This window comes from Macaca nemestrina, chromosome 5, assembly GCF_043159975.1.
Source record: "Macaca nemestrina isolate mMacNem1 chromosome 5, mMacNem.hap1, whole genome shotgun sequence".
NCBI classification, from domain to species: Eukaryota; Metazoa; Chordata; class Mammalia; order Primates; family Cercopithecidae; genus Macaca; species Macaca nemestrina.
In genome coordinates, this window is record NC_092129.1 from 35917737 (window position 1) to 35933850 (window position 16114).

The 16114-nt window shown below is 36.2% G+C and overlaps 1 protein-coding gene across 7 annotated transcripts in view; it reads left to right on the forward strand.

The window, feature by feature from the left end:
- The window catches only part of LOC105465606 (A-kinase anchoring protein 7), a 158090-nt gene that overhangs the window by 87316 nt on the left and 54660 nt on the right, over positions 1-16114 (forward strand). For all 7 annotated transcript variants that reach the window (XR_011623360.1, XR_977639.3, XM_011714136.3 and 4 more), the window contains one exon: positions 9684-9831. Coding sequence is in view for 5 of the 7 variants with exons in the window: in XM_011714136.3 (XP_011712438.2) it covers positions 9684-9831 (148 nt within the window). In the remaining 2 variants the exon portion in view is untranslated. The remainder of the gene's footprint in view (positions 1-9683; positions 9832-16114) is intronic.

Consider the following 16114-nt stretch of genomic DNA (forward strand, 5'->3'; position numbering starts at 1 on the left):
ACAGTGTTAGTCAGGATGGTCTGGATCTCCTGACCTCGTGATCTGCCCATCTCGGCCTCCCAAAGTGCTGGGATTACAAGTGTGAGCCAGTGCGCCTGGCCTGATAAACTTCTGATTTAAGTATAATTGAAGAAACAGAGTTTTAGAACTTGTATTAAAAGATGCAGTATCAGAGTATTCAAGTTAATTAAAATTGCATGTGTTTGCCTTAATTATATTAAATATAAAAATTCTATCTCAAAGATTACCATTAGTTATGGGAAAAATGTTTTTCTCAGTGAGTCATTTTTAGACATTTTGAAACTGGTAATTAATTTCATTTTCTTAGTCAAGGACAAAGTGGAACATCATGAAAATATAAGAAACTGGGCAAACCCCACAGTGGATTGATTATGAGTAAAGAAAAATAGAATATATGGTCAAGAAAACCTAAGATTTTATTCCAAAATTGTGTTGATGCGGAACTATTTACCTTGTTTAGTAAGTGACAATAGCTAATTACTGACCCACTCAAATGATCACATAAAAGCAAACCAGCTGGAATTATTTGGATGGCAAGAAGATTTTCTGTCACTGGAAAGATTGGCCAACCAGCTCTTATTAAAATAATTAACTGCGTAGTGAAAGAAGGTAAAGCTATATTTTTCTTGAGAGACTCAGATATGAGAGGGAATTAAGGTTGCCATTCAAAACCATAACTAATTTATATCGGAATTATACTTCCATTTCTACAAATGAGCTGGTTTATTTTGACCATCAGAATCTTACTCTCTCAAGAAAAGATACCTTAAAAATAGAATAATACTAGTTCTTCAAATTACTAAACCAATTCAGTTCTCTTTCAGTTGGTTACTCTAGTAAATTAAAAAGGCAAAAAGGTTATTGGCCTGTTTGCCAGGGCCAAGCCTCACTTTATCTTAGTTGAGGACCTAACAACACTTACTCCATGTATCATCTTAGGGACTAGCTACCCTTGACTACAGGAATTCCAGTTTGGTTCCTACAGGAGGTGTTCTGTCTCTAAACTCTACTGATGGCAATATATTTAACTATTGGCCAGGTTTGTGACACCATTTTGGAGATCCATCTTTAAGGCCTTTTAGTGCAGCTGTATCTTTATACTGTCCCAAAGCTGAAGACCAGAGTATGAAACTACCTCTCTTCCTTCCTTGGCTATTGCCTTCCCCACAGCTGGATCTGATTATAATAATTTGATGTGTAACTTTATTTAGAACAGAACATTTCTTTCACAGTATTTTCTGGTTTGGTCTGGCCATTCATTACTTGGGAGAATGTTCCATGTGACTCCCTGTAGTGATCCTGCACCTTTGGCAACAGCCCCTCCCTAATCTCATACATTCCATGTATCATGACTTGGCCCCCTTGGATCCCACCTTGCTCTTCACCCTCCCTGACCTACCCTGACAATCAGAAAATGGTAAACTGTGTGCTCTTAGACTACCAGCCCAAATATCTCTCAAATTTAATTTACCAGGGAGTGGTCACCTAGGAATAAGCTGAATGGATAGGGAAATCACATCAAACATACTTCTCAACAGGTGGTAGCTTTTCCATCACACATATATTCCTGTTGGCAGGTACCTAAGATGTACAAAGTGGGTATGTGATGGACATGGAAAGGATAGTGTCGTTTGGCTTGTTTAGCTTTCTGGGGTCTGTGTGTGCAATGGTAGCACCTAGTGGGTATAGCAAAAGGGGAATATGCCAGTATATATAATTTTTTGCATTCTATTATCTTAAGATACCAATTCCTTGTCTTTTGTCAATTTTTTCTTTTCCTACTACACTCACTGCTTTTTAAATTAGTCTTGAAGTGCTTCTCAAAAATTGGAAAATATTCTTTTTAATTTTTGAAATGTCTAAAAGAAAAGGCTGTGTGGAAATTACTGACTGGTCTGATGCCTATTTTAACTGTACTTTTAAAAAGCAAATCTAATGTTTATAGATACAGGTTGACTCTGAGTGCATTAGAAAATTTATGTAATCCCTGTAATTCTATGCAGATGTTCCTCAATTTATGATAGGGTTACATTCCGATAAACCCATCGTAAGTTGAACACATTATAAGTTAAAAATGCATTTAATACATTTACCTTATCAGACCTGATAGCCTAGCCTAGCCTACCTAAATGTGCTCAGAACACTTATATTAGCCTACAATTGGACAAAATCATCTAACACAAAACCCATTTTATAGTAAAGTGTTGCATATCTCATGCAATTTATTGAATATTGCACTGAAAGTGAAAAAACAATGGTTGTATTAGTACTAGAAGTATGGGTTCTACCGAATGCATGTTGCTTTCACATGTCGTGAAGTTGAAATAAGGTATGTTGAATCATCCTAAGTCAGGGACAATCTGTATTTTAAAGTAAACAAGGAGAAATTTCACAATTAAATGTTTAAGTTTGAAATGTGGGCAAGGTTCCAGTTGAATGTTATATAAAAAATTATTTTACATAGCCATGTGTGTCATACTTAGAAAGTCTTTGTTTACATTTCTTGCTCTATCTGGAGAGAAACATTCATTTTTGGTTTAAGGGCTACACATGATTCTTGGGTTATATGTTTAATGACTGTTTCATATTCAGCTATTGTTATTTTCCTATTAGACTCCCTTATATCTGTTATGATGTCCAGGGAATAGTTCCAAACCAAATAAAGTGAAAGGCTTGTATCATTGAGCACCTTTCTTCCTTGTTCCATTTCCTAATCTATAGGAGTGTCAGTGTAGATCGCAATGCCACTATTTCTTTCCCATTTCTTCACCCAGTTCTTGTAATATTCAGTTGTTGGAGCCCTTCCGCTGTTAGACAGGGGCATCTTTCCTAAGTAGTATTCAGGGAATACTTCTGGGTAGTTAGGCAGAGTAAGGGGCTGAGTTAGGTTAAGTAAGGTGTCCTATTGAGAATGATGTTGGGGGTTAGAATGAGGGGGAGAAAAGTGAGAAAGAAGAATGTTGATGGGAAAAGGGTCCAGGAAATTGAGTAGTTCATAAGAAAGTTAGAAAAGTAGAAAGTACTAGGTACATGGAGCAGGAGGATCTGGGAAAATGCTTTAGGTCTTTCTTGTTTAAAGGTACAAGACTACAATTAGTGAAGTCTGTGGATGCACTTAAAATATTTTGAGAGTGTGCAGTCTCTTCTACACTGTCTAGGGACAGTATTTAACTCTCATTTGAATGGTGCCTGAGGTACAGTTAGGCCTGAAGTTCTATCTGTTGATAACATGGAGATGAGTGGTTCCATACTTTTGACATCTAAGCTGTAAAAGCACAACACCTTCTATCATGATGTAAGTATGTTGCAACACACAGGCCAGTGTTATGGGGCAAGTTAAAGTTAGGATTTTTCTGTGAACTTATTTCTGAATGATTTTCTACCAAACAGCCCCACTCTCCTGCTTCACTGTTGAGGTCCTGAGAAATTTTTATACCAGTGGCTTACTGGCATTAATTACTTAATGTTAGAAAGTATATATTAGAAGGAAAAAGCTATTGCATTGAAACAAGGAAACATAATAGATTAAGTTGTAAGTGTATGTGGGAGATTTTGTTTTATTTTTGATATATAGAAATAAATGGTGAAGTTGGTAAATTCAGGAGAACATGTACCAAAGAGCAAAACATTAGGAAAACAGATGATAGGAAGGAGGAGGAAGCTGTAGCTTGTTTACATTCGAGTGATCACAAGACTGTTCTAAGCCAAGAACACAGCTGGAGTTTGATGAAAGGGAGTTGAATGCTCAGCTGAGACTGAGCATATAGGAATCGTTCTTGGATGCCTCATTTTTTGAGCCCCTTCTTTGTTTCATTATACTGAGAAAAGCCACATGCAAGTATAACAAACAGTTATGTGGCCAAACAGCATATGGTCTCTCCTGCCGGAAATGAGAAGGAGGAGGACTTGAGGAGAAAGAATTGAGGTTGGCTAAGTAGACAAAGAATGAGCTTACGTGGAAACAGACTGTGTTGTAAATAAAAGCATTGCAGTGTTCCAGGACTGCGCTGGTTGTACTGAGCCTGCAACCTTGAGAACTTTTTGGGTGCCAATGACCTGTTGTTCTCTCTCTGGTTAACATGGCCTTAGTCAGTATAAATGAACCAAATGTTTGTGGACCAAAGCCATGTTTCTTCCTCTGGTCTGGTTGATGCCAGCACCTCCTGGAATGACGTTAGGACCAGGAGGCAATACAGCATTTTCTCTTGGTGGCTTTTGTGACGTGACTTCTGTTATTAGGAATCGTGTTATCTTCCCTCTGTGTCTGCTTTCCTAGCCACTTGATGCCACCGAGGAGCATCCAGTGCTTCTTAAAGTCTTAGGACAGGTAAAAGGAGGTGTCAACAGTAGATTTAAAACGTATGACTCTAGCAGCTGTGTTTCTACTTACTACTTACTGAAAGGTGTAATACTGTAAATGTTAGTTAAAATACTAAGTTTCTGCTTTTTCTTTCCATAAAGCCTGAACATTAAACCAGGCTGGAATACTAAAAGGAAGTTTATAAATACAGGAGTGGGGAGATGGCTTGCCTAAAAAAAATCCCATGGTGAACCGAATAGATGCTTTAGCATAAAACAAAATTAAGAATTGAGAAGTATTATATATGGACATAAATAGCTGGTCCAGAAAACTCAGACCATCTGTGCCAGTATTTTACCTGATTATTTGGAATATCAACAGTATAAGAAGCATTCTTTTTACAGGCTGGATTATTTAGATAATTTTTTCTACATATAAGTAGCATCTATGAATTCTTTCTTATTAATTTACTATGACCTATACATATCACTTGATTTATTAATATTCATGCACTATATTAAGGGCAGGTATTTTAGAATGCTAGAGATTCCCAAAGTAATTTTGACATTGGTTTTGTAAATATGATCATGTATGTGATTATATCTTAAGAATGATTAATATTCTTAGAATTTTAATATTTTAAAGTAAATAATGGAGGGCTTGAAATTATTATTCTGCTCTTCTTTTCAATATATTATATTCTGTATTTATTCTGAATCTATAAGCTCTCTCTCTTACTAGCTGTGTCTTTTGATAAGTGATCTCATTTCTCTGTGATTTAGTTTTCTTATCTGTGGATAATAGGTGGTTATTAAATGAGTTCAGAAAAGTTCTTAGAACAGTGCCTGTACATAGTAAATGCTTTGTATTTTCTATTACTATAATACAGATGATAGCAGGCATCATTTTTTTTTTTCAGATTGGGCCACAATAATTGGGCCACATAAAGTACTGTTGACTTTTCCATTTTTCATCACTCCTTACATTTCCTTCTGTAAACTAACTGACAGGCAGTAGGTGGGGTGTCAGGGCCTCAGCAAGACAGGAAACAGGCACATTGGACCAGGGGACCAAAGCAGAGCCCAGCCACATAGACTGGCCCAGTATGGCCAGAGGAGAAGATGGGAAGGCTGCAAGGCCATTCTCACCCTGGGTACTGGACACGATCTAAAATCACCATGCTATTCCAGAGCCCATTGGTTGGTGCAGTGAAGCTCCTCATCTCTTTCCCTCCCTGTCAAGAACAGGCTGGGGTGGAACTGAGCCTCCTCCTGACTCAGAGGAGCTGAGGGAAGGCTGCAGCTGGCAAGGAGGTAACCAAGTGTTCTGTATCAGGAGGATGGTGAAAATGAAAATACTGCAAATAACAGCAAAAATTGGAGTTATGCAAAGAGGTGAAGGAATCATGAAGAACTTTAAGATTTGCCAGGGATAAGCCCCATGCCGATATATAATGTTTTCATAACTGTGAATTGCCAGTATGTACATTTTCATTGGGGCAGTGATCACTAAAAGTGATTTCAGTTTCTTAACCAATATAACATTAAACAAATGTAACTTTTTGCCACTTACAAAAATAAGCGTAAGAGATTACGATTCTTCTTTAACCAGCCAGTGCCCAAAGTGGAAAATCACATTCTTAATGTTGTTGTCAAGTCATTATCACAGGAAATATATATGTCTTTTATAGCTACTCGTATGACAGCAATAAACTATTGGAAAACATAGCAGAGATCCAGGAATGCCAAGCTTATTATCAGTAGGACAAATAATTTCTTTGTCTTATAGGAAGCCTGTTTATATTTTCATCATGGAAGTTGTGATTGTTATAACAAGTAACAATAAGAAGTTATCTTCTATTACACAGAAGTTTCAACCTTCTTAATATTAATTTCCATTATTCTGATGACAAAAAGTTTGTCATAGAAATTAAAGATGAATAAATGTATCTTATTTTTTAGAATCTTAAATGATTTTCACTTTGAAATTAACAAATGTGAATTTCCATATTTTTGTGACCATCTGTCTACTTCCTGTATTAAAAATAGAGTCAGAGGCATAGTAATATAAGTCTGAGCCCTCTTTGGTACGTATTAAATTGTGCACATCATTTAGCTAAATGTAAATGATATGGTAAATGCCTCCTGAGTAAATAATTTCCATTACTTACCAAATTGAGCCATCAGATGATTCTAAAAATATTCATCATGCTTTTGGTGGCATTTTCTCTGGAGTGGACTGTTTGAGTGCCAAGTTACAACCAAGAACGAAATTCCTGTTTCACGGTACATTGTATCAAAGGTTATCAAGTGTCTTTGAACATCTGATAATTTTTCCTAAACTGTGACTGAAACTAGGCTAAAGAAAAGTTAAAACTTCAGTCATTTCTAATGATTAATTAAGATAGTCTTAAAAACGTTTTTCTGTTTGACGTTTCTTGTCACTAATTTATTGTTTCAAAGTCTGGTATTCCATACTTAACATCCTATTTTCTCTTCTAATGTTATGTTGCATAATTGAAATGTCACTTATACTGGGTACCATTATAAATATGAAGCCCTTAAAAATATGCCTTGTCCCTGTTAGGTTCAAGGCAAATATAACCTTCTAAGTACTAGACCATCTCCAATCATATTCAAAATTCCAGGGTTGCAACACCCGTAGCATGATTTGTTAAAGATACCTCACATATTTTTCTTCTACATGTGAAATAATCCCAACTCTTAGCCTTTATAGGTCAAATTTAACAATTTTCATGATACCTTTCGAACCCTCCTAACATTTTGTACCTCCATTGATAGTTGAGTAATAGTGCCTTGGGTCTAGCCTATGACGAAGGGTCTGGCCTATGATGAAGGGAAGCAGAAAATAATTTGGGGGGTCCACAGCTTGAAAATAATGCCACCACCCAGCCTTTTTACCTTTAAAATACAATCTGGGAGGATAATGCTTCTGAAACTATTTTGCCATCCCAGTGGATTCATTCAGAAAACAGGGCCCTTCTTAGTCTTACCCTAAATGATCCACTTTTGAGGTCCCATTTATTTTCTCAGAATCATAGTCTTCCTTTTTTTTTTCAGTATGAAAGAAACCACCACCTGCTGCAGCTGGATGGTGAAATCAATTCAGATACATTTTATCAGAAAAGAAATAGATTGCCAAACAAAAAATTTCTCCAGAGAATGAAGATCATGTTGAAATTGTAATATATAGCAGACAATGCAGAGGCTTAGCTATTTCTAGGTTGTTTATTACTGAAGATTTTTCTGAGCAGGGCATATAATTTCAGTGCCTCTCATGCCTTTTTGAACCGTAGCTCTCTCTGTAAATTATGAGTTAAGCAATTAATTCCGTTTCACTTGCTAGTAAAAATTAAGTCCTAAAGACTCATGTTGGAAGTCATCTGTGAAAAATTCTTACAAAACAGTTGGCATTTACTTTTTGCTGAAATTAAATTAATAAGCCTAGAAGATGAGAGTCAATCTCATGTTTTATTTCTTTAAAAAATGACATTTTACAAAATGGAAGTGAAGATTATAGCAATAGTGGCTAGTGAGTGCTGGCATTGGTTTCTTGAAAATTGAAGGTTCTTATTTGTCTGCTATGTTATTGCCAGTCTTCTCTCCAGTCTAAAGGAATGACTGTCTCCAACCTCCACACCCCCGCCACCCACACACACATACAAGCATTTAGAAGACAAGCATGGTTGGTCATTTTCCATTTACTCAGAATGTTTTTTATTCTTGAAATCTTATCTTAAATGAAATTATTACATAAAGTTCACTAATGATAATGGCTGTGTGTATGTGTGTTTTTATATATAATTTATTATATTTCATTGTTTTAAGCACTTTTATAAATTAACTTACTTAGTCCACATAACCCTTTGAGGTAAGGGGGAGAGATTAGGAGTCCAGTTTTAGACATTGAGCAAAAACATATATCAATAGAAATATGTTTAATATGATATTAAAAATTAAGATCAACTTAAATGTCCAACAGTAAATAATTGGATGAATAAATTATGAGACTTTTGTGCAATGAAGTACTATGGAGAAAAATATTTGGCACATCTGTATATTATTTACTGACATGGTATATTTACTGACAATATAAAGCTGGTTATCAAATAGTACTCAGGGAACAACCACATTCTATAGAAGAGAAAAAATGTACTTTGTATTTGCATAGGAAAAACTAAACACATAAACTATAGCAGTAGCAGTTTGTAGTGATTTAATTTTTTTGCTTTTATAATTTTTTTCATCAATTTTCTAATTAAGTTTTTGTCATTGAAAAGAGAAAATATATTATTCTAGTTACCTTAATCTTATGGACTGTATTTTGGGACTCTGAGGCCGAGTTGCAGGGCCATTGTATAGTATAGCAGAGGCAGATATATTCTTTCCCATGTTTGGGGGAACTACAGAGGTACCAAGGACATCCCACTGTAATTTTTCAACAACCAACTGTTTCTGCTAAGAAAATACACTGAAAGTAAGGAGGAGCAGATAGAGAAGAACTTGTAAGATCCACTGACCTCCCTGTTCCAATTCAAGTAATCTTTAATTGTCTCTCAGATGATTCTTACATAAGGAATTTAAAAATTACATCCATCTAATTAGAACATTTTTCCACTATAAAATGTTAAGATCCACCTTACTTTTTAAAGATTTAGAGTATTTTTTTTCCTACCTTACTTTTAAAAAATTTATCCATTTTGCTGGGCACGGTGGCTCACGTCTGTAATCCCAGCACTTTGGGAGGCCGAGGCGGGCGGATCACAAGGTCCGGAGATCAAGACCATCCTGGCTAACACAGTGAAACCTCGTCTCTACTAAAATTACAAAAAATTAGCTGGGTGTGGTGACACACGCCTGTAGTCGCAGCTACTCAGGAGGCTGAGGGAGGAGCATCGCTTGAACCCAGGAGGCGGAGGTTGCAGTGAGCCGAGATCGCGTCACTGCACACCAGCCTGGGTGACAGAGTGACTGCATTTAAAAAAAAACTATCCATTTCTCCATTTTTGTTGTCGATGATTAGTCTTTCCTTGGTATCTCAAAATTTTAACTCAGTATACTTTATTATTTCTGGAGCTTAAAATGTATGAAGTTCTGAAAACTGCCAAATTTAAACCTAACACTCTTTATTGATGGTTTTTAAATACAACTCGTTTTAGGGAGGGAGACTTGAAAAACAACTTTACAACAATTTTATTGTTGTACATGCATTTTCAAGTGCCAATAGGCAGTGGTGTACTTTATTCTAAGATGTAATAATCAGGTTCTAGGAAAGTGATGTAATTATGAACTGGTTGCCTGGGTGAAATGATTGATTGACTTATTTGTTTTTTCATTTCAAGGGAGTGAAAAAAATAGATCCTGATTTATATGAAAAGTTTATCAGTCACAGATTTGGAGAAGAAATATTATATCGCATAGATCTTTGTTCCATGCTGAAGAAAAAACAAAGTAATGGTTATTATCACTGTGAATCTTCCATTGTGATTGGTGAGTGTCATTTAAAAATTATTTATCATCTTTATTTTTAATTTTTTTGGCATCACTTTTATCTTGGCAAATATTTAAACTTAGTTGTATATGTTTTCTCAATGATATACTTTCCTAAATATTGTGTTTTGACAATGATACACTGAAAATTTTCTAGAGCATTTTTAGTATTTATATTGATCAGTTAAGAATTTGCTACCCATAGTTTTTATACTTCTGGCTCTAAATATAATTATAATGAAGTCTGGAAATACTGATTTAGAAATCATTTCAATTTAATTTTATTTCATGAACATGAAGAAAGCATTTTCTCCAGGGAAGGCCTCCATGGCCTTCCACACCAGGCATTTTTGTATTTGCAGCTTGTAATTAGGAAGAGAATGACCTCAGCCAGAAAGTTTCACCTTGAGAAGAGAAAATGTAGGTGACCTGCAAAAATTGAAAACTTCAATTTCTTCCCTAAGAAAGATGTTTTGAGAGGAAGCAAAGATTTATATGTAAATGCATCTGTTAGATGGCATGAGATGAGACAGACTCATATAAAACTGCATTTCCAGGTGGAAAGTGTGTACACTTATGGAGATCTTTCATCCAGAATAGAGCTATTCTCCACTTTTTGCAATGTGAATGTATTTCAAAAGAGCCAGCTCTGTTGTGATTCAGATTTATTGTTTCAAACCAGACACTATTCTTTTAAAATTATGAACTTCAAGACAACCTGATTTATATACTTTTAAAGTAACATGAAAATACTCAAAGAAGACAAATACAGGCATACCTTGTTGTATTGTGTTTTGCTTTATTGTGCTTCACAGATATTGCCTTAAAAAGACAGTTTATTTATTTATTTTTAACAAATTGAAGGTTTGTAGCAACCCCGTATCGCTTGTCTTTCTGGGCCATTTTTTCTAACAGCATGTGCTCTTTTTGTATCAATTACATTTTGGTAATTCTCACAATATTTTAGACTTCATTATTATTATATCTGTTATGGTGATCAGTGATCTTTAATGTTATTGTCATTATTGTTTTGGGGTGCCACCATATGAATTATATTCATATAAGATAGCAAACCAAATTGATAAATGTGTGTGTTCTGACTGCTCCACCAAACAGCCATTCCCCTATGAAGAGTCGTACGTCTCTTACCTTAAATCAAAAGCTAGAAATGATACATTGGAAGGACATGCAAGAAAAAAAAAAAAGCTAGAAATGATTAAGCCTAGTGAGGAAGGCATGTCAAAGGCTGAAATAATCCAAAAGCTAGGCTTCTTGTACCAGTTAGCCAAGTTGTGAATGCCAAGGAAATTAAAAGTGCTATTCCAGTGAACACACAGATCAAAAGAAAGTGAATTAGCCTTATTGCTGATAAATGGAAAAAGTTTTAGTGGTCTAGATAGAAGATCAAACCAACCACAACATTCCCTTAAGCCAAAGCCTGATCCAGTGCAAGGCCCCACCTCTCTTCAATTCTGTGAAAGGTGAGAAAGGTGAGCAGGGTGCAGAAGAAAAGTTGGAAACCAGCAGAGACTGTTTCATGAGGTTTAAGGAGAGAAGCTGTCTCCATAACATAAAAGTGCATGGTGAAGCAGCAAGTGCTGATACAGAAGCTGCAGCCAGTTATCCAGAAGATCTAGCTAAGGTCGTTGATGAAGGTGGCTGCTCAAAACAACAGATTTTCAACGTAGACAAAATAGCCTTCTGTTGGAAGAAGATGGCATCTACGATTTTCATAGCTACAGAAGAGAAGTCAATGTCTGACTTCAAAGTTTTTCAAAGAACAGGCCGACTTTCTTGTGAGGGGTTAATGCAGCTGGTAACTTTTAAGTTGAAGCCAGTGCTCATTGTCCATTCCAAAAATCTTAGGGACCTTAAGAATTATTCTAAATTCACTCTGTCTGTATATAAATGGAACAACAGAGCCTGGATGACAGCACATCTGTTAATAGCATGGGTTACTGAATATTTTAACTACTGCTCAGAAAAAAAAAAGATTCTTTTCAAATGATTACTGCTCATTGACAGTGCACCTTGTCTCCGAAGAACTCTGATGGAAATGTACAAGGAGTTTAGTGTTATTTTCATGCCTGCTAACACAATGTCCATTCTACAGCTTGTGGATCAAGGAGTAATTTAGACTTTCAAGGCTTATTATTTAAGAAATATTTTTGTAAGGCTATAGCTGCCATGAATAGTGATTATTCTGATAGATATGAGGAAAGCAAATTGAAAACCTTCTGGAAAAGATTCGCCATTCTAGATGTCATTAAGAACACTATGATTCATAGGAGGAAGTCAAAATAGCAACATTAACAGGAGTTAGGAAGAAGTTGATTCCAGCTCTCATGGATGACTTTGAGAAGAGGTTCAAGACTTCGTTGGAGGAAGTAACTGCAGATGTGATAGAAATAGCAAGAGAATGGCCAGGCACGGGGGCTCACGCCTGTAATTCCAGCACTTTGGGAGGCCGAGGCAGGCGGATCACAGGTCAGGAGATCGAGACCATCCTGGCTAACACAGTGAAACCCCGTCTCTACTAAAACTGCAAAAAATATTAGCCAGACGTGGTGGCAGGCGCCTGTAGTCCCAGCTACTCGGGAGGCTGAAGCAGGAGAATGGTGTGAACCTGGGAGGCAGAGCTTGCAGTGAGCCGAGATTGCCACCACTGCACCCCAACCTGGGTGACAGGGTGAGACTCTGTCTCAAAAACAGAAATAGCAAGAGAACTAAAATTAGGAGCGAAGCCTGAAGATGGGATTGAATTGCTATAATCTCATGATAAAACTTTAGTGGATGATGAGTTGCTTCTTATGAACGAACAAAATAAGTGGTTTCTTGAGATGGAATCCACCTTGGTAAAGATCCTTGAACATTGTTGAAATGACAACAAAGGATTTAGAATACTACATTAACTTAATTGATAAAACAGTGGCTTTGAAGGGTTTGAGAGAATCAGCTCCAGTTTTGAAGAAGTTTTACCATGGGTAAAATGTTATCAAACAGCATTCCATGCTACAGAGAAATATTTCGTGAAAGGAAGAGTCGATTGATGCAGGAAACTTCATTATTGTCTTATTTTAAGAAATTGCCACAACCACTCCAACCTCCAGCAAGTACTACCCTGATTAGTCAGCAGCCATCAACATCAACAGACAAGACCCTCCACCAGCAAAAAGATTATGACTTGCTTAATGCTCTGATGATTGTTAGCATTTTTGGCAATAAAGTATATTTAAAGTAAAATGTGTACATTTTTTAGGTATAATATTGCACATTTAATAGACTGCAGTATAATGAAACATAATTTTATATGTACTAGGAAACCAAAAAATTCATGTGACTTGCATTATTGCAATGTTTGCTTTATTGCAGTAGTCTGGAACTAACCCATAACACCTCTGAGGTATGTCTGTATATGTAGCTAAATATTGCAAGGTCTTTAACCAAGGTAATTTATCTCCACATCAGCTGGAAGAATACCTATGGATGTATACACCCTGAAAGAATCTTAATACTGATGTTTATTAAAGCATTTAAAAAATGTTCAAGAGACACGATTTTACTTCCAAATTTTCATTAGAGATCTTCAGAGGTCCTCATTTTACCTTTCAAAGACTTCAGCTATTTTAAACAGAAGATATTCAGTATGTCGTTTGAATTTTATATTCTGAAACATCTCAAGTCTATTTTAAGGAGAATTTTCATGTTTTCAGAATCTCTGTAAGAGAGCTGTCTTCCATCCAAGTTTTGATGAGGACCAAACATTTCTGTTTAGGTTCATTGTAAATGGAAAATTTAGATACTTCTTGTGTAGGACAGATTTTGGCTGGCTTCCCCTATCTTCTCTGCCAACCTTATAAGGCCTCTTATAAGGCCAACCTTATAAGAGATGCAGTGCCTCATTACCTCTCTCACTCCTGTTTAAAAAAAAAAAAAAAGAATATGTCGATATTGCTGAAAATATTGCAGGACTGGCATTATGAAGCTTACATCATAGATTACCTAAATTGCCACTGGACAGTTCTGTTCAGCCTACCACCCCCCATCACTGTGTTCAAGCCACTGAGATTTTGCTTTCATTGCTCTTTTTCAGTTGATAGTCTTTAAATTTCCCCTTAGGTGAGGTAGTTTCTCCAGATCTTTCCATCAAGCTTCTTTATTGCTGTCACACTTTCTAATTCAAAACAATTTTGCCTTTTTCAAACCCTGCCAATCTTGTATCCCCATGCCAATCACTTCACATTGTTTTAAAAAATGATTTTTGCTTATTACAAATGCTTTTGTGGGTCACATTTGGCAATGACAATATAAACTTCAAAATCATATGTGCCTCTAAAGTGATAATTTATTGTTATAATTAACGAAGTTTAATGTACACTAGAATTCATTCGCTTATAAATAATTATTGATTTTGTCAATCTTACCTATATTTTATAACAATATTAGATTTGGGATACTTTGTTTTATTTCTCAGTCAGATTTAATTGGCTTCCCTTGGTTTAGCTTCCCTTTGATTTGATCCTAGCTCAAATTTAATGTCAATTTCTTGAGGCTTGAGCCAACATTTTATAGTATACATTAATAAGTGGGACAGATTTCTGATCTTAAGATACTATTCAGAGTTCTAGGATAGAAGTTGGGCCTCAGGGACCCTGAGAACTTCCTGATATTGTTCATAAAACTTTGTACGTAGGTACATGTGTGAATTTTTCTGGGGAGATAATTTAGCCCTCATTAGATTTGCATATTTCCTATCTTTGTTAATGGTACATTCTTGGAGAGTGCTAGATTACAAGTTACTGATTTTCTCTTTAACCATCTCTGTTATACCATTTAAGACATCTTTAAAAAAAATCAGTGAGTATATATGCTGCATTTGTAAGGTTTCCAGTTGATTCACTTTTTTTTTTTTTTTTTTTTTTTGAGACAGTGTCTTGCTCTGTCACCCAAGGCTGGAATGAAGTGGCTCAATTTCGACTCACCACAACCTCCACCTCCTGGGTTTAAGTGAGTCTCCTGCTTCAGCCTCCTGAGTAGCTGGGACTACAGGTGCACACCACCATGCTTGGCTAATTTTTTTTTATATTTTTAATAGAGACAGGGTTTTGCTTTGTTGGCCAGGCAGGTATCAAACTCCTGACCTCAGGTGATCCACCCACTTCAGCCTCCCAAAGTGCAGAGATTACAGGTGTGAACCACTGTGCCCAGCCTCCAGTTGATTCACTTTCATATTTTCCTGTTCTGTTCTTTGCTTCATGGATATTATTTCTTCTGTCATGTCTTTGAGGATTTCAATATAGTCATTTTTTAAAGTTCTTTTCATATTTAAAAAGTTCTGTGATTCCTTGGGAGTGAATTCTTGTATTTGGTCTTCTGTGACCCTCAGTTTCCTCTAGTGCTTTTTAAGTTTTTTTTGGAGCTCGTCTTATTGTGCATGTTTTCCCCTTAGAAGCCCATGTGGATTTTGTGGTTGTCTCAGCCCTGGTCCCACAGGATACGTTGCTTTGAACTGAGTTAGGAACTGGTAACCACAAATCATCCTTATCCATAAGGAGTTGGGATTCCTTCTTCTGAATTCTGTTACCAATATGTGAGTTGAGAGTAAAGATACTAGCCTTTTGTTTGCCATATTGGCTTCAGATATTTTCCAAGTATTATGTTGCTTTTAATTTTGGACAAGGAATTTTTTATATTATGTGTTAAGTTTTATCAAATTATAGGTGAAAATTTCTTTTGTGATTTATATCATGACCATTATGAAATTATCTTCAAACCAAAGATTTGATGTGTATTCATTCATGTTTTCTTTTAGTTTTTTTTGTTTTTGTTTTTCCATTTAGGCTTTTAATTTACCTGATATGATCATTAATATAAGTTCTCATACACACAGGAGAAACTCATAAATCCAGTTCTATTTTATGCATTTTAAATTTTATCCATTAATTTATTCATTTTTAGTGCACATGAAGTAGAGATTTAGTTTTAGAAATTATTTTCTTGCCAGGTGCGGTGGCTCACACCTGTAATCTCAGCACTTTGGGAGGCCGAGGCGGGCGGATCACGAGGTCAGGAGACTGAGACCATCCTGGCAAACATGGTGAAACCCCGTTTCTACTAAAAATACAAAAAATTAGCCGGGTGTGGTGGCGGGCACCTGTAGGCCCAGCTACTTGGGAGGCTGAGGCAGGAGAATGGCGTGAACCAGGGAGGCGGAGCTTGCAGTCAGCCGAGATCGCGCCACTGCACTCCAGCTTGGGCAACAGAGCAAGACTCAATCTCAAAA